This window comes from Microchirus variegatus (assembly GCF_963457635.1).
Source record: "Microchirus variegatus genome assembly, chromosome: 7".
In the NCBI taxonomy this organism is placed as follows: domain Eukaryota; kingdom Metazoa; phylum Chordata; class Actinopteri; order Pleuronectiformes; family Soleidae; genus Microchirus; species Microchirus variegatus.
In genome coordinates this window covers 31,846,036-31,870,654 of record NC_139808.1, presented here as the reverse complement: position 1 = coordinate 31,870,654, position 24,619 = coordinate 31,846,036, and the positions used below count along the sequence as shown (strand labels likewise).

General features: G+C 43.1%; 1 protein-coding gene across 1 annotated transcript in view; it reads right to left on the bottom strand.

Annotated features, from left to right (window-relative positions):
- akap6 (A kinase (PRKA) anchor protein 6) overlaps window positions 1–24,619 on the bottom strand; it is a gene marked incomplete at its 5' end in the record, with an annotated part of 140,620 nt that overhangs the window by 89,091 nt on the left and 26,910 nt on the right. Inside the window, 3 exons of the mRNA XM_083892051.1 lie at window positions 5,582–5,778; window positions 7,049–7,145; window positions 21,337–21,459. Coding sequence (XP_083748177.1) covers window positions 5,582–5,778; window positions 7,049–7,145; window positions 21,337–21,459 — 417 coding nt within the window. The remainder of the gene's footprint in view (window positions 1–5,581; window positions 5,779–7,048; window positions 7,146–21,336; window positions 21,460–24,619) is intronic.

Below are 24,619 nucleotides of genomic sequence, written 5' to 3'. Positions count from 1 at the left end.
ACACACACACACACACACACACACCTGTTGTTGCTACGACGACCACGTCGGCTATTAATTAATAGAAGGTAAGAGACGAACATTGTTCTAGAAACAATGACATGAATTTAAAATGATGTTAAAAACAAGGTCAGAATGAGCTTCAATTAACGAGAGTTCACTTTTTAAAGGAAAAGTTCAGGGTTTTTATTCACATCTGCAGACGGATTTTAGACACTTAAAAAGATAAAGAACGCGTCTTTATCTTCACTGTGAGACAGACTTTAACAAACCACTCACTCTCCCACACCAAAGTCCATAGAGAAAACCAGTGATTTTAGCTCACGGGGACACAGGAGCTGCTGGTCCTCTGCTGCCTCGTGTGGTCACTTTGTGTCACTGAGTTAAGTCTAAATTAATTATTTCAAAAGCCGAATTTTACAAAATAACACATTGTAAGTTAGTGATGGAGGCAGCAGTGAATCAACAACTCCTGTGAACTCCTGTGTGCTGTGATGTTAAAATCACTGGTTTACTCTATGGACTTTGGTGTGGGAGAGTGAGTGACTTTGGTGTGGGAGAGTGAGTGACTTTGGTGTGAGAGAGTGAGTGACTTTAGTATTTTAGTAGTACTTTTAGTCGTAGTTCAGTAGTACTTTTAGTAGTACTTAATTAGTACTTTCCGTTATAGTTCAGTAGTAGTTTTAGTAGTACTTAAGCAGTACTTTTAGTAGTAGTTAAGTACTAGTTTCAGTCAGGTTTAGTGTGGGAAAGTGAGTGGTTTACAAACTTCAGTTTCCTGTTTAAAAAACTAGTAGTAGTTTTAGTAGAACTTAAGTACTAAGAGCTAAAATCACTGATTTTCTCTATGGGCTTTGGTGTGGGAGAGTGAGTGGTTTGCAAACTTCAGTTTCCTGTTGTTAAAGTCTGTCTCACAGTGAAGATAAAGACGTGAACGTGTTCTTAAAGACGTCGTAGACGTGAACTGACGTAGATTTGATGAGGTGAGTTCAAAACGGTTGACGACAGTTGGACAGAGATGAATTATCTATGAAATCTCAATTTGCAGCAACGCAAATGACAACGTTTAATTGTTTTACTTTGGAGTGGAAAACAATTCATACATTTTAAATGTTTATCCTTGCATTACATTATATATATATATATATATATATATATATATATATATATATATATATATATATATATATATATATATATATATATATATATATATATATGATAGTGTCTGATGTGTTGTTTTTTAATGTGAATTTATAGAAGCCCATTGTGACTGTGATATTTCCTCTCAATCACAGTTGAACGCTGTGGAACAGTAATCCGTTCATCTGAGCTCCCGCTGTGTGATATAAAGTGAAGTAATTGTATCAGCGTCGCCGTCATTAAGCGCAGAGCGATAATGGAGTCAGATAAATGTGTCCAAACACGTTAAGGCTTCGACGTTTGGCGGCAGAGTCGCAGCGAACTCATCCAGAGGAATAATTACTGAGCGCCTCCGAGTCGGCTGTGAAATATGTCATTTGCCTGTGCTCTTAATTGCAGTAAAAATGAAGATTAAGAGGATGAATTATTGATACAAGTTGGTATTTAATCTTTTCTAATGAATGGTGGATCCGCTGGTGATAAATATTGCACGAGGCTTTATAATTTGATAAATTTATTCCAATTTGCCCTTTATTTTGCCCTTTAGTCAAGGTTACGCTCATTGTAACACACACACACACACACACAGAGTGTATATCTGTAATTTCATCTCCTTTTTTTAAACACAGCTCCATAAACACACACATAAACATGATGACCTTGGTTGACCTTGCAGTCGCACACACACACAGTAATTAGTGTGATTGTCATTAAAGAGCAGCAGCAGATCACGATCACAGTAAAGAGACTTTTTTTCTTCTCGTTTACGGCTGAACTTATTGTTTATTTCCTTCATAAAATCATCAGAGCGTCTCTGACTTCATCGTCCACAACTGAGGCCTGGAGAGAGAGGAGGAGGGGAGGAGGAGGAGAGGAGAAGAGAGGAGAGGAGGAGAGGAGAGGAGGAGAGGAGGAGAGAAGAGGAGGAGGGGAGGAGAGAGGATAGAAGGTAGGAAAGGAGAGAGGAGGCGAAATAACTTAAAAAGTTAAAGCTTTGACTGGAGAAAGCGAACGGTCAGAGGAGAAGGGAGGAGGAGGGGAGGAGAGGAGGAGAGAAGAGAGGAGAGAGGATAGAGAGGAGGAGATAGGAGAGAAGAGAGGAGAGGAGTAGGGGAGGAGAGAAGAGAGGAGGAGAGGATAGAGAGGAGGAGATAGGAGAGAAGAGAGGAGAGGAGGAGGGGAGGAGAAGTGGAGGAGAGGGGAGAGAAGAGAGGAAAGAAGAGAAGAGATGAAAGGAGAGAAGGGGGAGGGGAGAGAGGAAAGAAGAGAGGATAAAGGAGAGAGGAGAGACGAGAGGAGAAAAAAGAGGAGAGAGGAAAAAAGAGAGGAGAGAAGAGATGAAAAAAAGAGGAGAGAGGGGAGAAGAGAGGGAAAAAAGAGAGGAGAGAAGAGAGGAAAAAAAGAGGAGAGAAGAGATGAAAAAAAGAGGAGAGAGGGGAGAAGAGAGGAAAAAAGAGAGGAGAGAAGAGGGAAAAAAATAGGAGAGAAGAGAGGAAAAAAGAGAGGAGAGAAGAGAGGAAAATAGAGAGGAGAGAGGAGAGAAGAGAGGAGAGGAGGATGAGGAGAGGAGGAGAGGGGAGAGAAGAGAGGAAAAGAAGAGAGGAGAGAGAAGAGAGGAATGAGGAAAGAAGAGATGATAAAGGAGAGAGGAGAGAGGAAAGAATAGAGGAGAGACAAAAGGAGAGAAGAGAGGAGAACTCTCTCTTGTTGTTGTTTATTTTAATGTCAGGAACAATATAAACACTTCCTGTCATGATAATCCAGACCAAAACAACTGTGTCACAATAATATTCAGATTACTGTAAAAACCTGCTTTAAACTCTGGATTAATTCAACAAAATGTTAATCCTGACTTGACTTTTGACTTGAAGTTTAATCCCAACTTTCTCTCAGATTCTAAAGATAACTTTGACAATTTTACAATTTGAACCTGAATATTTAAGTGAAATGAATCTGTGTGTTTTACATGATTAAAGAAGATATAAATGACTTCACTATACACCTGTAAATCTGCTGCCGTATGCTGAAGTACACTGGAGTAGAAGTGAGCGCCCCCTGGTGGTAGATAATGACTTCCTGTACCTTTAAAAACATGTCAGGTAACCAGAGGAAGGTGTTGAGTTTCTGTTCTTCTAGTTTGGATTTAACGTTCTTCTGTTGTTGAGAACATGAAGTAAATAATTCACACCATCACACACAAGTGTGTGTGTGTAATAATTCAGCTTCACACCTCAGGTTGTTGTTTGCAGGTTTTACGGATCAAAGCTTTAAGTGCAGAGGGAGATTCACACAGATAATGAATGGACTGTTAATGTGCTGTGGCCAGGCAGCTAATGGACACACACACACACACAAACACACACACACACACACACACACACACACACACACACACACACACACACACACACACACACACACACACACACACACAGGTATTAGCTGGTTAATGGCTGTCACTGTTGAGTGATCACAGTGATCAAGATGCTGCAGCTCTAATTGCAACTAAACAATGTGAAAACTACCAGAGTCAAGTCCTGTGGAGGAGGAGGAAGAGGAGGAAGAGGAGGAGAAGATGGAGAGGAGGAAGGAGAAGATGGAGAGGATGAAGAAGAGGAAGACAAAGAAGGAGAGGAGGAAGAAGGAGGAAGGGGAAATGAGCAAAGAAGGAAGGAGAGGAGGAAGAAAAGGAAGAAGAAGATTAAGAGCAAGAAGGGGAAGAGGAAGACAGAGGAGGAAGAAGAGGAGGAGAGGAGGAAGGAAGGAGGAAGAGAATAGAGGAGAAGATGAAGTAGAAGAAAGGAGAAGATGGAAAGAAGGAAATGAGCAAGAGTGGGAAGGAGAGGAGGAAGAAAAGGAAGAAGAGAAAGAAGGACAAAAGGAAGATGGAGAGGAGGAAGATAGGGAGGAAGAAGGAGGAAATGAGCAAGAGGAGGGAGAAGAGGAAGAAGGGGAGGATGAAGAAAAGGAAGAAGAAGGTTAAGAGCAAGAAGGAGAAGAGGAAGAAGAAGAAAGGAGAGGAAGACGGAGGAGAAGAGGGAGAGGAGGAGAATGGGAAGAGATGGAAGTCAAAGAGGAAGTGAAGAAAGTAGAAGATGGAGAGGAAGAACATAGGGAAGGAGAAGAGGAAGAAGGAGGAAGGGGAAGAGGAGGAAACCAGGTTAAGAGAGGGTTTCAAAAGAGACAACATTGAAAAGGGAGGTAGATTGAAGGGTAAGGAAACATAAAAAGGAGACAAGGATGGATGTGAGGAAGGATTGAAGAGGAGGTGAAGGAGGTGAGGAAATCCTCAAAGTCACTGTGACCACAGACGTCTCCAAGAGTCTGATTAGTTTAGAATTAATTTTGCGTCATAAATAAGTATTTTATTGTGAAGTACGTGTCGTTCTGTGTCAAAACCAACACTTTTATTTTGAAATGAGGTGAAACATCATCACAAACATCTTGATTGCTGTATCATGACGTCTGTGAGGGGGCGGGGCTTGTTATTTTATTGTGAAAAGCACTTTGTGCTACAGTTTATATTTGTATTAAAACAAGTGCAGTCTTATGTGTTTGTTCCACTTTATAAATCAACACAAAATCATCTACTTCATGAATGACGTCTATACAGAACTACTGGGTGCAGTACCATAAGATGTCTGCAGGTGGAGCCCGAGAGCAAAAAGTGTGTGAATCCACCAGAGCTGGAAAACAGGGTTTTTGTACCAAATTGAGGACCTGAGCATGTTTACAACCTGAGGAAGTGATTTAAATGAAGACAAAGTGAGGACCGGACAAAATGTCCTCACTTTGTAAAAATGACCTCCCTTTGTTGGTGAAAAACCCCTCACTGGTCCTCAGTATGCCGCAAGTACAAGAACACACACACACACACACACACACAACAGATAACGGTAAATACCAACAACAACAAGCGACAGTAAACATTATGCTCGTATAAAATGTAAAATAAACCACTGTCTGTGTTTAGATGAGGGAGGTGGAGTCACACTTTCAAAACCAGCTGATTATTCTGCGATGAGATTTTAAGGGGAAGAGGATCAGTGACTTCATCAGGACGAGAGCTGAAGCTCATCAACCCAAACTGAGAGGTTACAGTCCATGATTTTAGAAAACAACAATGACGAGTGAATTCAAATCAGTGAAGAAATCAACAGAGAGAGAGAGAGAGAGAGAGATGACATCTCATTTAGCAAAGTCAAGCTAATTAACCAGCAGCCAATAAGAAATGGAAATCCAATCAGGAAGTTAACTGAGAGCCAATAGAAACAAGGCTGTGTGTGTGTGTGTGTGTGTGTGTGTGTGTGTGTGTGTGTGTGTGTGTGTGTGTGTGTGTGTGTGAGATAACCTGGATCATCTTTCAGGAAATGATTGGATCACAACGTAAAGAATAAAAGATAAAAACCAGATGAAGTCTTACCTTGAGGTCGTCCACGGTGCACGCAGGAGGAGGAGGAGGAGGAGGAGGAGGAGGCTCGGCGGACGCCGTGAAGAGCTCCTGTGATTGGCCGGTGTAGAGGAGGCGGGACTGAATGCAGCGCAGGGCGCGGAGCATCCAGCCGTGTTGACGCCGGATCTGACGCTGAAGCTGATCCCACTGACTGGAAACCATGTGGAGGATTTCCTTCAGACCTGAGGATCCACACACACACACACACACACACACACGCCTCATTGTTATTATTCACATTCACAAAAAACACCTGATTCAAATAAATCGATATCAAATAAAAAACAAATGTTTTAAAAAATGTAATGTTTCACCTTTTGTAAAAAAAATAAGAAATTGTTTCAACTTTGGTCTTATTAAAATTGAAAAAAAAAATATATATAAATATATATATATATATATTGAATTGTAATGTTTCAACTTTTGTAAAAAAGATAAAACAATTATAATGTTTCAATTTTTGTCTTATTAAAATTTTAACTATATATATATATATATATATATATTTTCAAAATTGTAATGTTTCAACTTTTGTATTTAAATTTTTGTCTTATTAAGTTATTTAATTTTTTATTTTTATATTAAATTAATTTTTTTTTTTCAAAAATGTAATGTTTCAACTTTTGTAAAAAAAAAAATGAAAAAAAAAATGAATGTTTCATCTGAATCAGATGTTATTTAGAGCAGGGCAATGTCTAAAACATGGCATGGCTGGGTTCCCTGAGGATCAGGGTTGGGAAACTATCGCACACACACGATGAGTCAGTGATGAGTTAATTTGTTCTCAAACGTCTTGTTTTTGTCCACAAACACAAATGATTTCTTTGTTTTTATGGAGCAAAGAAACCAGAACATTTTAGAAGTGTAAAATATAGTCATGAATAAATAATTGATTATTTGCTTTTCTTGAATAAAAGGTGCTGTTGAAGCTTGAAAATACCTAAAGATTCTCTTGAAATACCTTTATTTTTCTCAAATGTCAGTGAAAAAAGCAGTAAAACAGTGACATAATAAAAGAGTAAAGAGGTCAAATCTAAACAGAAGTGTTTTTATCATGAAGTGAAGGCCAAGGACAAGAGGGGAGTCTTTAAAGGGGATTTCATTTCCTTCTAAAGTTTAAGGTCAGTGACAGAAAAGTTCTAATCTTAAAGAAGTCAGTTATTAGAGCTCAGAGGTCGGGATAGAGAAGGAGTTCAGAGAGATTTAAAAAACAACAAGAAAAGCTTCAAATCAATCCTAATATTCAAAGAATATAAATCTCTCTCTTCTTCGTTCAAACATTTGAGAAAATCTAAAGTTTGACTGAATGTTTTTGCCCACTGGCTTTTCCTCAGGTGAGTTCTCCTCACTGAAGGTCACTCTGTTAATCCCACAATTAATAATGAATGGAACACACTTGAGCCTGGGTTATGTGTGTGTGTGTGTTCACGTGTGTGTGTGTGTGTGTGTTACCTGACTGTCGACAGGTGATGACGGCGAGCAGCGCTCGTCCCTCGTCCACGATGTTCTCCTTCAGAGCGCCGTGAGCGTCCACGTCCAGTTTGAAACTCTGAAACATCAAACATCAACGATCTTTCAAAATAAAAGCACAAACATTTTAAACATATGATGTGATATATGACGTACAGGATATTATTGGATGTATACTAGGCAACATTGGAGTGTGTGTGTGTGTGTGTGGATGAATGGATGAATGACCCTGAGGCGATGTTGGGAAACACTGCAGTCAGATCTCTGAACACCATTACAGCTCTTTCTGATCTGTGTGTGTGTGTGTGTGTCTGTGTCTGTGTCTGTGTCTGTGTGTGTGTGTGTGTGTGTGTGTGTGTGTGTGTGTGTGTATAAGCCTCAAGGTGCTCAAACCTCGAGACTTAACCACTTCTGACATCCTGCTGTGCTGCTGTGGGACACACTGCACACGCACACACAGACATAATTCTATCAAGAGACGCGCGTGTGTGTGTGTGTGTGTGTGTGTGTGTGTGTGACTCCTCTATCTCCACGTCGCTGTCGTACAATGATTCATACAAATATCTGACGTGACATTCTTAGGTGGAAAATTTTACATATTCAGAAGCTTCAAAGACAGTTTATTTCAATAAAATCAACATGTTATTGATTATTTCCTGATCCGAGGAAGGTTGCTTTCATGTTTCTACTCTAAAATCTATCAATTATTAATCAATTACTAATCTTTTTTTTTTTTTTAAATAAACTGATCTGTGTCATTTTTCAGCTTCATAAATGTGAATATTTTCACGTTTCTGTCATTTTTCACCTTCTTAAATGTGAATATTTTCATGTTTCTGTCATTTTTCAGCTTCTTAAATGTGAATATTTTCGCGTTTCTGTCATTTTTCAGCTTCTTAAATGTGAATATTTTCACGTTTCTGTCATTTTTCAGCTTCTTAAATGTGAATATTTTCGCGTTTCTGTCATTTTTCAGCTTCTTAAATGTGAATATTTTCGCGTTTCTGTCATTTTTCAGCTTCTTAAATGTGAATATTTTCGCGTTTCTGTCATTTTTCAGCTTCTTAAATGTGAATATTTTCGCGTTTCTGTCATTTTTCAGCTTCTTAAATGTGAATATTTTCGCGTTTCTGTCATTTTTCAGCTTCTTAAATGTGAATATTTTCGCGTTTCTGTCATTTTTCAGCTTCTTAAATGTGAATATTTTCGCGTTTCTGTCATTTTTCAGCTTCTTAAATGTGAATATTTTCGCGTTTCTGTCATTTTTCAGCTTCTTAAATGTGAATATTTTCGCGTTTCTGTCATTTTTCAGCTTCTTAAATGTGAATATTTTCATGGTAGTTTTGTATGTTTGTCTCACACAAACTCAAAGTTGTGCTCTGTGATGATGATGATGATGATGATGTGATGGAGATACTTTGTGTCCGACATGTTTCCCTCAGAGATTCGTCTCCAGGTCGAGACTCGTCTCTCAGACGCTCGTCTGAGCTGAGGGTCACATGAGCATCAGTCAACACATGACAAGGTCAGACCTCCACAACACCAATATACCAATATTTATGGAGCAGGATACACACACTGTGGAGACGGATGGGAGCACGCATTTTAATCCCTCACACACACACACACACACACACACACACACACACACACACACACACACACACACACACACACACACACACACACACACACACACACACACACACACACACACACACACACACACACACACACACACACACACACACAGAGTCTGCAGCCATGGCAGCGATCAGGGGATAAAAATACCGTCTGTAAGCAATGATTAATGTCATTATTGATTTTTTTTACTCTTAAATATAAGAAAATACTTAAAAGTAGAGGGAAAAAAATCAAATGTAATGAGTCAGAAGTTATGCTGTAGATCATATGGATACAGCAAAAAAAAAAAAAAAAAGGTCATCAGGACCAAGATAAGACAAAGAAATGATGAATAAAGTGACGCCAGAGTAACAGTAAAGTGTTAATTATCACTCTCCCACACCAAAGTCCATAGAGAAAATCAGTGATTTTAGCTCACAGGGACACAGGAGCTGCTGGTCTACTGCTGCCTCGTGTGGTCACTTTGTGTCATTGAGGTTGATCTGAATTAAGATTTTCAAAAGCCGAATTGACAAAATCAGTCATTGTAAGTTAGTGATGGAGGCAGCAGTGGATCAACAACTCCTGTGAACTCCTGTGTGCTGTGATGTTAAAATCACTGGTTAACTCTATGGACTTTGGTGTGGGAGAGTGAGTGGTTTACAAACTGAAAAAATAGAAGTAACAAATGTAGAAAACTATTAAAATCTACGCCAGTTGAAGTCTACAATGTCTAAATTGTTCACGTCTTTATCTCACTGTTAGACAGACTTTAACAACAGGAAACAGAAGTTTGTAAACCACTCACTCTCCCACACCAAAGCCCATAGAGAAAACCAGTGATTTTTACTTCACAGAGACACAGGAGCTGCTGGTCTACTGCTGCCTCGTGTGGTCACTTTGTGTCACTAAAATATGTTTAAATTAAATATTTTAAAAGCCGAATTTTACAAAATCAGTCATTGTAAGTTAGTGATGGAGGCAGTAGTGGATCAACAACTCCTGTGAACTCCTGTGTGCTGTGATGTTAAAATCACTGGTTTACTCTATGGACTTTGGTGTGGGAGAGTGAGTGGTTTACAAACTTCAGTTTACACAAGGAAAAGTCTGTCTAACAGTGAAAATAAAGATGTGAACGTGTTTTTAAGACGTTGTGGACTTAAACTGACGTAGATTTCATTTAATATATTTCCGCTCAGGGGCTGAAAACTGAAGTTAGTAAACCACTCACTCTCCCACACCAAAGCCCATAGAGAAAACCAGTGATTTTTACATTACATTAACATGACAGCACACAGTGAGTTGTTGATCCACTGCTGCCTCCATCGCTAACTTCAAATGTCTTATTTTGTCAATTCAGCTTTTAATAATCTTCATTCAGATTAACTTCAGTGACACACAGTGACCACACGAGGCAGCAGTAGACCAGCAGCTCCTGTGTCCCTGTGAGCTAAAATCCCTGGTTTTCTCTATGGACTTTGGTGTGGCAAAGTTGACAGCAGGACAATTCAGCATTTCAGCTGCATTATTCTATTCTTTAGCTCCACAGATGTATTGATTCTACGCCGTCTTGTGAATATAGTGAATATGACAGAACGACGGTGCAGCGATCGCATCTTTATCGCAGGTCGTGCATCACGTGGTAAAATATGTAACACAGATTACGTGTTGGATTAGAAGGAGTGTGTTGTTGAGAAGTGAGCAGATAGCAGCGACACACACACACAGGACTTATATTTCACCGATAAACAATAAAGCGTCGCTCTGAAAAAAACCCCCAGAGCAGCAGCAGCTCCACCTCTTCAGAAAACATCCATACATCAACGTTCTCCAAATAAAACATGACTGTGTGCGTTGTGACATCATTACCCCGCCGCGCGCCAAACCTCCTAAATTACTCCAAATCTGGGCGGCTGATTGAGTAATTTTACAGACTCGGAGGCCGCCGTTATTCCCAGATAAGCTGGTGAAAAACCTCACAGCTAATAAACATAAAGTACATCTATCAGCGGGCGGAGGAGGAGGAGGAGGAGGAGGAGGAGGAGGAGGAGGCCCGTGTTAGGAATGAATTAGGTGGCGCAGATTAGCCGGGGCTATCGCGGCGAGCGATCGTATTTCAGCGCCTCGTTTTCCCGACCGGGCGATTTCGCCGCTGCCGCCCGTTTCCTCCGTTTAATATATGAAGAGCGGAGAATCGATAAGAGGAGAACAGCCAGACATCAATCACGGCGTGTGCGATAAGGCATGCAGAGCAGATCTGCTTTTATGAGCGTCAGACAACAGCGGCTGTGTTTATGTATTTATGTGTGTGTGAGGTGTGTGTGTGTGTGTGTGTGTGTGTGTGAGGGGAAACAGAGACAATCATGCAGAGTAGAAAACGAGCGTCTCCTTTAAAGGAAACTCATTGTTATGGATGTTTCTGAGGACATTTCAAGCACTTCAATCAGCCAGATTAACTCAGTGACTGAGATTACAGGTTATGACAGATTACTCCATTACTGCGACTGTGTGTGTTTTTCTGCTTTTAATATCTGTTTCGCATTAGCGTAAAGTGTCTTTCTGCATAAGTTAAAGGCGGCACATAAATAAAAGATATTATTGTTATCGTTATTAAAATGACGGATGGTCCTTTTTACACTGCATCTTTATAAAGTCAGTGTTTCCTAAAACCTTTTACAGTAAAGAGAATAATATTCATATTATGAATGTGTGAGAGCTAAAGTCATTTTGAATGGATGATCTGTTTGTTTTGTTGTTGTTTAATGCAGCGGCTGAAAAGACACAATTATTGATCTTTTTTTATTGATATTAGACTTAAACTGATGTAGATTTTATGATCCGAGTCTTTTGTGAGACAGACTTTAACAAACAGGGAACTGAAGTTTGTAAACCACTCACTCTCCCACACCAAAGCCCATAGAGAAAACCAGTGAGTTTAGCTCACAGGGACACAGGAGCTGCTGGACTACTGCTGCCTCGTGTGGTCACTTCGTGTCACTGAGGTCAATCTGAGCAAAGGATTTTAAACGCCAAATAATATAAATGAATAATTTAAAGTTAGTGATGGAGGCCGCAGAAAGAAGGATGGAAGGAAAAAGGGAAGACGGAAGGAAGGAAAAAAGGAAGGCGGAAAGGGAGGAAGGAAGGAAGGAAGGCAGGAAAGAAGGAAGTAAGATGGAAGGACGGAAAGAAGGGAAGATGGAAGGTAGGAAAGATGGAAGGATAGAAGGGAAGAAGGAAGGAAGTAAAGGAGGAAGATAGAAGGAAGGAAAGATGGAAGGATAGAAGGGAAGATGGAAGGAAGGAAAGATGGGAGGAAGGGACACGGAAGGAAAGACGTAGACTTAAACTGACGTAGCTTTCATTGATATATTTCCGCTAAGAGGCTGAAAACTGAAGTTTGTAAACCACTCACTCTGCCACACCAAAGTCACTCACTCTCCCACACCAAAGTCCATAGAGTAAACCAGTGATTTTAACATCACAGCACACAGGAGTTCACAGGAGTTGTTGATCCACTGCTGCCTCCATCACTAACTTACAATGACTGATTTGGTAAAATTCGGCTTTTAAAAATCTTCATTCAGATTAAACTCAGTGACACAAAGTGACCACACGAGGCAGCAGTAGACCAGCAGCTCCTGTGTCCCTGTGAGCTAAAATTGCACTGATTTTCTCTGTGGACTTTGGTGTGGGAGAGTGAGCCTCACAAACACACTATAGTGACAGGTGAGCATCGTCTCATTTATCAGGTGAAACTGTTGAATGTTGAAGGCAGCAGGTGGATTTGAGGACAGTCAGTTCTGCCCTAAAGAGGCACAGCTCCCTGCTCTAATTAGCATACACACACACACACACACACAGAGTGGGCTGCGAGACAAGCGGCTTCAAAGCCAGTGAATCAGATTACCTGTTAGCATTAGCATATTAGCCCGGAGCAGCGGGGTAGGGTGGCATCAGAAGCCTAACCTAATGTTTTAGCACTGGGACATTAGCGGCAACGCTAAGAGGTTCAGCGGCGCTGATGCACAGATGACATTGAGGGTTTGACATTGAGATCACACACACACACACACACACACGCACACACGCACACACACACACACACACACACACACACACACAGAGCAGACAGGCTCAGGTTGATGAGACATGATCTGATCAAAGAGTCTTTGTAATAATGATGATCAAATTCTGTCTCCATTCACAGAGAAGCTACTGCAGTACACTGGTATTCCCTCAGGGTGTGTGTGTGTGTGTGTGTGTGCGTGTGTGTGTGTGTGTGTGTGTGTGTGTGTGTGTGTGTGTGTGTGTGTGTGTGCGTGTGTCCTCTCTATTTTCCTGTTTTTTCTTTTTTTATATTAACTAATAAAAGCGTGGAGCAATTTTTGAGTCTCTCCTTCATCTTTTCACTTCATCCTTCTCTCATCCGTCTGCCTCACTCTTTCTCTGGCATCACTCCATCCTCTCCTCCTCCTCCTCCTCCTCCTCCTCCTGTCTTCCATTCCTCCTCTTTCATCTACACGATTCCATCTTTATAGGCTACAATAAAAAACCAGCAGAAATCTAAAAATATACCGTACGAAACAAACTCAACCTTGTCTCGGGGAAAACGAAGCTCCAGACAAACTCGTGCAGTCGCAGACGCCTGTGTGTCAATGAATGAATGAATGAATGAATGAATGAATGAATGAATGAATGAGAAGATCGTGGTTATATCACGCTCACTGTGACATAAGTGTAGTTACGACCACACTGTTCCAAAGAAAGGAACAATAGTCGCTGTAAAAAGCTGTAAAACGAGTGTCAGTTGTATTTTTTGGAGCCTAGAGGGCGCTGCAGAGCAGGAAATTGACGACAAAACACATTGTTTATGAACAAGAGCACGATATTTACTGTGTTGACACTTAAAAACAAGAGTTACGGCACGAGACGCAGATCGAAATAATAACTGCAATCCTAAAACGTCAGTGCCGTATGTAAGAATGTGGCCAAAAACAGTTACTACATTAAAATTTCAAAACACTGAGGTCTTTTAGGTTTGGTTTTCTGACGTAACTGGCAACCTGTGGTTGCTCGGCAGCTGAGACTCTACTGACTGCAGTGATTGGTAGACGGCGGTAGGTGGCGCCACATGACGCCAAAACATAAACATGATTTGCAGTCTGCAAAATATATATTTTTTAATTCAAATATTTAGTCTGTACTGTTGTTGTTGGTGAGTTCAGTTTGTTATATGAACATTATTCCTGAGTCTCTGTGACATATTAGGAGGATTTTATGATTTATTACATAATGCACCTTTAACTTTGAGGAATTTGCAAAAGTTTGGTGTAATTTGGGCGTAATTATCGCGTTTTTTGTGAGCCTTATTGTTATAAAACAGTGATTCACCACATGTTCTTAGCAGTAAAAGTTATTAAATTCTACCGCCATAAAATCAACATAAATCCAGTCATAAGAGGTAGATTTTATTAATAAAAAAATATATTATGTTTTTGTTGTCGATTTTGGATGATTAGAATCGCGATTCCTGTGTGAGTCGATTTCCTCCCCTCACCTCTAATAAGTGGGATAACTTTCCTTTGAATTGGCAGAGAAGCAAAGATGTTTCGATCAAACTGCAAACTCTCGCTAATTGCGTCGCTTTTAAATTGCGATTTTTCTCGCATGCGTTTCAAAAATGATGAATTGTCGAGGCCTAATTAGAACCCCGTCGCCGTCGTCGTCGTCGTCCTGTTTCCAAAAAAAACAAAATTAAAAACGACTCCATTCTTCGGTCGCTAAACGAGAGAGATATTACATTTATTTTGCAATTACTCATCGGAGGAAAGTCATTTGCGACTGTATTAATTTCTTGGACGACACCCAGACAACACACACAGAGACACACACACACACACACAGTGTGACGTCAGCGGTGATTGTCACATTTTGCTTCATATAGCTTCGTATCTCCACATAATCAATGTTCTGAGATTTTGCTGTGAAGCTGGAGTTGGACCTCTCCACCTCCCCCTCACACCTCTACACCTCTTTACTCCCTCCCTCCTCTCCCTCCCTCCACCTCCTCCTCCCTCCTCCCTCCTCCCTCCTCCTCTCATGTTGCCACCAGTAGTGTTTTGCTGCTGCTGCTGGTAATGGGATTCAAAGGCCTGGATCACCCATCAGACCAAATCAATAGGCCTTTCATTGGCCGCCATCTCTCAGTGCCTTACAAAGAGCAGCCTGTGTGTGTGTGTGTGTGTGTGTGTGTCTCTACAGTAAACACTGACCTTGTTGGGTCCAAAGTCTGATCCTAATGAGGTAAACTGTCATGTTTTAAAGCTCCAGGTTGAGGTCAAAGGTCAAGGCTTCCACGTCAGGTTAGGATTAGGTTTGGTTATGGTTATGGCACAAGGGTTATTACCTCCTCCTCCTCCTCCCCCCCCCCCACACACACTCCACTCCATACACAATGAATGGGAGTCTATGCAAAGTCCTGACAAGGACAGATGAACCAATTTGTGTGTGTGTGTGTGTGTGTGTGTGTGATAGAGTGTAAGCGTCCTCTTGCCTCACTGATCTCCCCGGGGTTCCGGAAAGACCTGTGCTTATTCGCTCCACGCGTCCTAAAACACACACACTACACACACACACACACACACACACACACACACACACACACTCACACACCAGCTGGACCAAATATTCAGCTGGGAGAGCACATCCACTCCGCCCACTGCTGCCCTGGAGCTGTGGGTTTTTGCTTGTGTGTGTGTTTGTGTTTACGTGTTTGTGTGTGTGTGACAAAAAGCAATATATATATATAAATATAAATATAAATATATATATATATATATATATATATAGAGAGAGAGAGAGAGAAAGTAGCAGAGGGAATGAAAGAAATAGAAAATCACAAACATAGAGAGTGAGAAAATTAAACCTGGACAAAGTGAGTTCCCTGAACACAATGTTCATTTAAATCACTGCAGCGAGACTAAAGGAGGCAACGTTATATATTTGTGTTTCCTATCGTCGAGAGAAAGAGAGGAAACATCAATGTATCAATGTATCGATCCAAATAATGACAATCTCTCACACACAAACACACACAGATGAAAATAGTCCCCTGAAAACTCACCACTTCCTCCTCATTGATAAAAATGTCACTGACAATGTCTCGCCTTAAAAAACTAAGATATATTTGTGACATTTAAAATTTCCACGACTTCACCAGAAGGATTAAGACCGAAGTAAACGATCAGGGATATGGACGAGGACGTGAAGACGCGACTCATGAGTTAAATTGTGCTAAAATTCTGCGTCTGAATCAAGGATCTGAAAAGTCGAAGAACTCTGCAGCTAACGTTCAGGAGAAGGCGCAAAAAGTTTGGTAATAGTTTCAGTACTTTCAGTTCCAAGTGTGAAAAATATCACAGAACTCCACATAAAACCAATATGTGTATTTCTTTGGCAGAGTCACAGCGCCACACACAGGGCTGGCATGTGTACTACAGCGTCAAGAGACTGTCGTGTTTACAGAAAACTTCGTGCAAGGAGAGATTTCAGTTTCTGTGTGGATCGCGCTTCGTCTGCACCTCGTCTTCGCCTCGTTCGTGTCACGTTTACGTCTCGTCTGAATCTCGTCTGCGTCGCGTTTACGTCTCGTCTGAATCTCGTCTGCGTCTCGTTTGTGTCACGTTTATGTCTCGTCTCGTCTGCATCACGTCTGAATCTCGTCTGCGCCTCGTCTGCGTCTCGTTTGTGTCATGTTTACGTTTTGTCTGCGTCACGTCTGAATCTCGTCTGCGCCTCGTCTGCGTCTCGTTTGTGTCACGTTTACGTCTCGTCTGAATCTCGTCTGCGTCTCGTTTGTGTCACGTTTATGTCTCGTCTCGTCTGCGTCACGTCTGAATCTCGTCTGCGCCTCGTCTGCATCTCGTTTGTGTCATGTTTACGTTTTGTCTGCGTCACGTCTGAATCTCGTCTGCGCCTCGTCTGCGTCTCGTTTGTGTTACGTTTACGTCTCGTCACGTCTGAATCTCGTCTGCGCCTCATCTGCGTCTCGTTTCTGTCACGTTTACGTTTGGTCTGCGTCACGTCTGAATCTCGTCTGCGCCTCGTCTGCGTCTCGTTTGTGTCACGTTTACGTCTCGTCACGTCAGAATCTCGTCTGCGCCTCGTCTCGTTTGTGTCACGTTTTGTCTGCGTCACGTCTGAATCTCGTCTGCGCCTCGTCTGCGTCTCGTTTGTGTCACGTTTACGTCTCGTCTGAATCTCGTCTGCGTCTCGTTTGTGTCACGTTTATGTCTCGTCTCGTCTGCGTCACGTCTGAATCTCGTCTGCGCCTCGTCTGCATCTCGTTTGTGTCATGTTTACGTCTCGTCATGTCTGAATCTCGTCTGCGCCTCATCTGCGTCTCGTTTCTGTCACGTTTACGTTTGGTCTGCGTCACGTCTGAATCTCGTCTGCGCCTCGTCTGCGTCTCGTTTGTGTCACGTTTACGTCTCGTCACGTCAGAATCTCGTCTGCGCCTCGTCTTCGTCTCGTTTGTGTCACGTTTACGTCTCGTCTGAATCTCGTCTGCGTCGCGTTTACGTCTCGTCTGAATCTCGTCTGCGTCTCGTTTGTGTCACGTTTATGTCTCGTCTCGTCTGCGTCACGTCTGAATCTCGTCTGCGTCTCGTTTGTGTCATGTTTACGTTTTGTCTGCGTCACGTCTGAATCCCGTCTGCGCCTCGTCTGCGTCTCGTTTGTGTCACGTTTACGTCTCGTCTGAATCTCGTCTGCGTCTCGTTTGTGTCACGTTTATGTCTCGTCTCGTCTGCGTCACGTCTGAATCTCGTCTGCGCCTCGTCTGCATCTCGTTTGTGTCATGTTTACGTTTTGTCTGCGTCACGTCTGAATCTCGTCTGCGCCTCGTCTGCGTCTCGTTTGTGTTACGTTTACGTCTCGTCACGTCTGAATCTCGTCTGCGCCTCATCTGCGTCTCGTTTCTGTCACGTTTACGTTTGGTCTGCGTCACGTCTGAATCTCGTCTGCGCCTCGTCTGCGTCTCGTTTGTGTCACGTTTACGTCTCGTCACGTCAGAATCTCGTCTGCGCCTCGTCTTCGTCTCGTTTGTGTCACGTTTTGTCTGCGTCACGTCTGAATCTCGTCTGCGCCTCGTCTGCGTCTCGTTTGTGTCACGTTTACGTCTCGTCTGAATCTCGTCTGCGTCTCGTTTGTGTCACGTTTATGTCTCGTCTCGTCTGCGTCACGTCTGAATCTCGTCTGCATCTCGTTTGTGTCATGTTTACGTCTCGTCACGTCTGAATCTCGTCTGCGCCTCATCTGCGTCTCGTTTCTGTCACGTTTACGTTTGGTCTGCGTCACGTCTGAATCTCGTCTGCGCCTCGTCTGCGTCTCGTTTGTGTCACGTTTACGTCTCGTCACGTCAGAATCTCGTCTGCGCCTCGTCTTCGTCTCGTTTGTGTCACGTTTTGTCTGCGTCACGTCTGAATCTGGTCTGCATCACGTTTGTGTTGCGTTTACGCCTCGTCTGCGCCTCGTCTGCGTCGCGTTTACGTCTCGTCTCGTCTGCGTCTCATCTCGTCTCGTCTGTGTCGCATTTACATCTCGTCTCATCTGCATCGCGTCTGCGTCTCGTCTGGGTCTCGTTAGTGTCGCATTTACATCTCGTCTGCGCCACGTCTGAATCTCGTCTGCGTCGCGTTTACGTCTCGTCTCGGTCTCATCTCGTCTGCGCCTCGTCTGTGTCGTGTTTACATCTCGTCTCATCTGCATCTCGTCTGGGTCTCGTTTGTGTCGCATTTACATCTCGTCTGCGTCACGTCTGAATCTCCACTGCGCCCAGTCTGCGTCGCGTTTACGTCTCGTCTCGTCTGCGTCTCGTCTGTGTCGCGTTTACATCTCGTCTCATCTACATCGCGTCTGCTTCTCGTCTGGGTCTCGTCTGCATGACGTTTGTGTTGCGTTTACATCTCGTCTAGTCTGGGTCTCGATGGGTCTCGTTTGCATCGCATCGCGTGCATCTGCGTCTCATTTGTGTCGATTTTGCGTCACGTCTGCATCACGTATGCGTCTCATTTGTATCGTGTCTGCATCTCCTTTGCGTCTCGTTTGTGTCGCCTTTGCATCTCGTCTGCGGCACGGCAGGAAAGCTGGAGCGAAACGGGATGGAATTCTGGTGGTAATTCAAAAAACGACGTATGTACTGTAAACAAAAAGAAGCTGACGTTTCACCGACTGATGGGAGAGCGAGAATAGAAACCCTGGATGTGCAGAGTAAAGTTAAGCTAAATACGATATGGTGTCAACACCGGACGCTTTAACGCTCCACTCGTGCTAACTTCTGCTGAATTGCAGCGTTGTCGTCTGTCAAACTCTCGCCTATTCTCTACGTAAGTGACGTAGCAGCGACGAAGAAGACGTAGTCAATGGAGTCCAGAGGTTACTTCAGTCTTACGTCTCATAACTCTGATGTTTCCTTCAAACAAACAAACAAACAAAGAGCGACAGAGAAAATAATCTGTCAGATTATCGTCTGCACACAGTCGTACGGAGGCAAGTCTTACTTTGAAAACTCAGACAGACACAAAGGGGGTCAGGTTAAGTCACTTCCTGTTTCTTATCTGCTCCGACTCTCAGTCAAAGTCAAGCTTCGCGACCTCACAACACGAGACGCAGGACACGTCCGTCCCTGTGTCCTCGTCCCTCTGTCCTCTCTCTGTTTTCACTGCATCACCGTCTGATTCACAGAAACCTGGCTCTGCTGCAGTCATCAAACAAACATCCGCACAAACACTCACTAATAACTACAAAGTGAGAGTGTGACTATCGACGCAGCCACACACACACACACACACACAGCGCCGGTTAGCGAGCGCGCTATCAACAGTGCAGCAGTTCAAAGTCCTATTAGCGATGCTTTTTCATCCTCTCCCTGCTTTATTTAACGAGACGCGCCAATTAAGAGCCGGCAATTCTAATTGAAGCTAACCGCCGCTAACGTTAGCGCTGCTGGCGCCCACAACAAAGTCGACGCACGACACGTGTAAACAAACCCCAAAAACAAACACGCACACACACACAAACACACACACACACATACACACACAGCTGAAATAAATAACGAGATAAGACAAGTTAGTGTGTGTGTGTGTGTGTGTGTGTGTGTGTGTGTGTGGGAGTAGCTGTTCTGCAGGGACAGATATGTTGATTTAGAAATCTGTCTAGGAACATGCAAATGTATGCAAATAGCACCTGTGTGTGTGTGTGTGTGTGTGTGTGTGTGTGTGCAGCTAAAAGACATGTCTACTGTTGTGTGTATGCATTTACATTGCACGCTTATATGCAAATACTTCAGTTTGTTTCTCCCTCTCTCCGTCTGTGTGTGTGTGCGTCTGCGTCTGTGTGTGTGTGTCTGCGTGTGTGTGTGTGCGTCTGTGTGTAAATTAGACAAACACATTGGCTTTTTTTTAATCTGTTTGGTAAAAACAACAAAACGAACACAGTGAGATTGAAGGAGACATAAAAAGAGACAAAGAGGCAGGAAAAGGGAGAAAGGAAAGGGCAGATGGTGTGTGTGTGTGTGTGTGTGTGTGTGTGTGTGTGTGTGTGTGTGTGTGTAAGAAAACAAAGAGCTGCAGGTGAAAACAAATTGGAACAAAAAGAGAGGAGCGAGAGGATAAAGGCAGCGAAGATGAAATGAGAGTCTGTTGGCGTGTTATTTATTTTGCCGTCGCTCACGTCGTCGGCGCCAAACCCCTGACTTTTGACCTTTGACCTCCAGCAGATCCCTGCCTCGTGTCAAACGCTGGAAATAGAGATGCACTGATCCTTTTTCATTATTATTATTATATTATTTTACACTCTTTTTCAGGCCGACTGTCATATTTAGAAAGGTCTGAACGTCTACGACGGGCGGTTGTTTGTTCTTGATTTTCTGTCATAAACTCTGACCTTGTCACGACCAGTCGTCGTCATGGAGACCAAAACCTGGTCCTAATGAGGCACAGAATCATTTCTGAGAAACGGGGGGAAACGGGCGAGTCATTTTAAAGTGAGGGTGAGGTCAGGATTAGGATTAGGTTAGACTACAGGAAGTAAATGAACGTAAGTCAATGTGATGTCCTCTGAAGTCATGGAAACCAGTGTGTGTGTGTGTCTCATGGACACATTGATATGCATGTATGTAAATGCAAACATGCAAATGTAGGATCATAAACCCATGTGTGTGTGTGTGTGTGTGAGGTTAGGGTACTCAAGTTGTGCATTTGTGTGCACATTGTGTGTCATTAACCTCCGCAAAGGAGATATATGTTTTCTGTCGGTCTGCGGACGGATTTGGATGAAATTATAAGTAAATGTCCGCAATGGGACCAGGAAGTGACTAAATTTGGCCGTGATCCATAGACGCTATCACTATTTTTATCACTATTTGATCAGCTGATCAGGTGGTCAGGTGAGTGTATAGACAGAGCAGCAGGTTGTTGTTGTTGTTTCTCTTGTGACTGAGACGTTCTCAGGTTTGTGTTTTCAGCTCGTCTCAAAGCACCGACTCCTTCTCTGACACTTCATTCACACAGAGTGGCACCATGCTGTGTATGTGTGTGTGTGAGTGTGTGTGTGTGTGTGTGTGTGTGTGTGAGTGCTCTGACCAGGTGTGTGTCCAGGTAAACCCTCAGGCTGTCCAGCTCCTGTCTGGGCTGAGTCCAGTTCTCTGTGCTGTCCAGAGACTCCTGCAGCCACAAGATGAAGCCGTCCAACTGATGAACGAAACACTGAGAGACAGAGAGAGAGAGAGAACTGTTATAACAACATCACTGCAGGAGAGAGGGAGGAGAGGACGAGAGGAGAGGAAACGAGAGGAGAGGAAATAAGAGGAGAGGAAACAAGAAGAGAGAGGAGAGGAAACGAGAGGAGAGGAAACAAGAAGAGAGGGAAGAAGAAGAGAGAGGAGAGGAAACAAGAGGAGAGGAAACAAGAAGAGAGAGGAGAGGAAACAAGAGGAGAGGAAACAAGAAGAGAGAGGAGAGGAAACAAGAGGAGAGGGAAGAAGAAGAGAGAGGAGAGGAAACAAGAGGAGAGGAAACAAGAAGAGAGAGGAGAGGAAACAAGAGGAGAGGGAAGAAGAAGAGAGAGGAGAGGAAACAAGAAGAGAGAGGAGAGGAAACAAGAGGAGAGGAAACAAGAAGAGAGGGAAGAAGAAGAGAGAGGAGAGGAAACAAGAGGAGAGGAAACAAGAAGAGAGAGGAGAGGAAACAAGAGGAGAGGAAACAAGAAGAGAGAGGAGAGGAAACAAGAGGAGACGAAACAAGAAGAGAGAGGAGAGGAAACAAGAAGAGAGAGGAGAGGAAACAAGAAGAGAGGGAAGTAGAAGAGAGAAGAGAGGAAACAAGAGGAGAGGAAACAAGAAGAGAGAGGAGAGGAAACAAGAGGAGAGGGAAGAAGAGAGAGGAGAGGAAACAAGAGGAGAGGAAACAAGAAGAGAGGGAAGAAGAAGAGAGAGGAGAGGAAACAAGAAGAGAGAGGAGAGGAAACAAGAGGAGAGGAAACAAGAAGAGAGAGGAGAGGAAACAAGAGGAGACGAAACAAGAAGAGAGAGGAGAGGAAACAAGAGGAGAGGAAAGAAGAAGAGAGGGAAGAAGAAGAGAGAGGAGAGGAAACAAGAAGAGAGAGGAGAGGAAACAAGAGGAGAGGAAACAAGAAGAGAGAGGAGAGGAAACAAGAAGAGAGAAGAGAGGAAACAAGAGGAGAGGAAACAAGAAGAGAGAGGAGAGGAAACGAGAGGAGAGGAAACAAGAAGAGAGGGAAGAAGAAGAGAGAGGAGAGGAAACAAGAGGAGAGGAAACAAGAAGAGAGAGGAGAGGAAACAAGAGGAGAGGAAACAAGAAGAGAGAGGAGAGGAAACAAGAGGAGAGGGAAGAAGAAGAGAGAGGAGAGGAAACAAGAGGAGAGGAAACAAGAAGAGAGAGGAGAGGAAACAAGAGGAGAGGGAAGAAGAAGAGAGAGGAGAGGAAACAAGAAGAGAGAGGAGAGGAAACAAGAGGAGAGGAAACAAGAAGAGAGGGAAGAAGAAGAGAGAGGAGAGGAAACAAGAGGAGAGGAAACAAGAAGAGAGAGGAGAGGAAACAAGAGGAGAGGAAACAAGAAGAGAGAGGAGAGGAAACAAGAGGAGACGAAACAAGAAGAGAGAGGAGAGGAAACAAGAAGAGAGAGGAGAGGAAACAAGAAGAGAGGGAAGAAGAAGAGAGAGGAGAGGAAACAAGAGGAGAGGAAACAAGAAGAGAGAGGAGAGGAAACAAGAGGAGAGGGAAGAAGAGAGAGGAGAGGAAACAAGAGGAGAGGAAACAAGAAGAGAGGGAAGAAGAAGAGAGAGGAGAGGAAACAAGAAGAGAGAGGAGAGGAAACAAGAGGAGAGGAAACAAGAAGAGAGAGGAGAGGAAACAAGAGGAGACGAAACAAGAAGAGAGAGGAGAGGAAACAAGAGGAGAGGAAAGAAGAAGAGAGGGAAGAAGAAGAGAGAGGAGAGGAAACAAGAAGAGAGAGGAGAGGAAACAAGAGGAGAGGAAACAAGAAGAGAGAGGAGAGGAAACAAGAAGAGAGAAGAGAGGAAACAAGAGGAGAGGAAACAAGAAGAGAGAGGAGAGTTAACAAGAGGAGACCATTGGAGAGAAGAGAAGAGGGGAGGAAACGAGAAGCGAGGGAGACAAGAAGAGGAGAGGAAACAAGGGAAGAGGGGAGGAAACAAGCGGGGATGAGAGGAAACAAGAAGAGATGATGGGGAGGAAACAAGAGGAGAGGACACAAGAGGGGTTGAGAGGAAACAAGAGGAGAGGAGAGGAAACAAGAGGAGAGGAGAGGAAACAAGAGAAGAGGAGAGGAAACGAGAGGAGAGGAAGCAAGAGGAGAGGACACAAGAGGGGTTGAGAGGAAACAAGAGAAGAGGTGAGGAAACAAGAGGAGAGGAGAGGAAACAAGAGGAGAGGAGAGGAAACAAGAGGAGAGGATGGAGAAGAAACAGGAGGACAGGAGAAGGTAGGAGAGGAAACGAGAGGAGGAGTTAGGAGAGGAAACGAGAGGAGAAGGTAGGAGAGGAAACAAGAGGAGAAGGTAGGAGAGGAAACGAGAGGACAGGAGAAGGTAGGAGAGGAAACAAGAGGACAGGAGAAGGTAGGAAAGGAAACAAGAGGACAGGAGAAGATAGGAAAGGAAACAAGAGGACAGGAGAAGGTAGCAGAGGAAACAAGAGGACAGGAGAAGGTAGCAGAGGAAACGAGAGGACAGGAGAAGGTAGGAGAGGAAACAAGAGGAGAAGGTAGGAGAGGAAACAAGAGGAGAAGGTAGGAGAGGAAACAAGAGGAGAAGGTAGGAGAGGAGATAAAGTGAATTAGAGAAAGAGAAGAAAGAGCTGTAGGATGTCAGAGGTAAACACAGATTAGGATTAAAAGCACAGACAGAGGGAGTGAAAATGGTGAAATGAAGAAAAGAGGGAGGTTGGAGTGAGAGAGTGAAGGAGAAGAGAGTGAAGGAGAAGAGAGTGAGAAGTGGGTGAAATGAAAATGAGAGGTAGTTACAACACGGAAAAACCATGAGGCGAGGACGCTCCAAACAAACAATTTAGAGAGAGAAGAAAAGAAATAAAAACACAGTGATGGAGGAAAACAAGAGAAATCAACAGGGAGGAAAAAAGAAGAGGAGGAGGAGAAAAAGAGGAGGAGGAGAATGAAGTGAGAATGAAAGAGATAACACACACACACACAGGTGGACTGATGAAGAGAGGGAAAACAACAGGAGAAGGAGAAGGTGGAGAGTTACTGCCATCTACTGGTCAACATCAGGACTCATGAAGACATTGAAGAATTAAAACATGAAACTGGATTAAAAACATATTAAATAAATAGAATTATTTTTAAATATTTTAAATATTTGTAATATTTC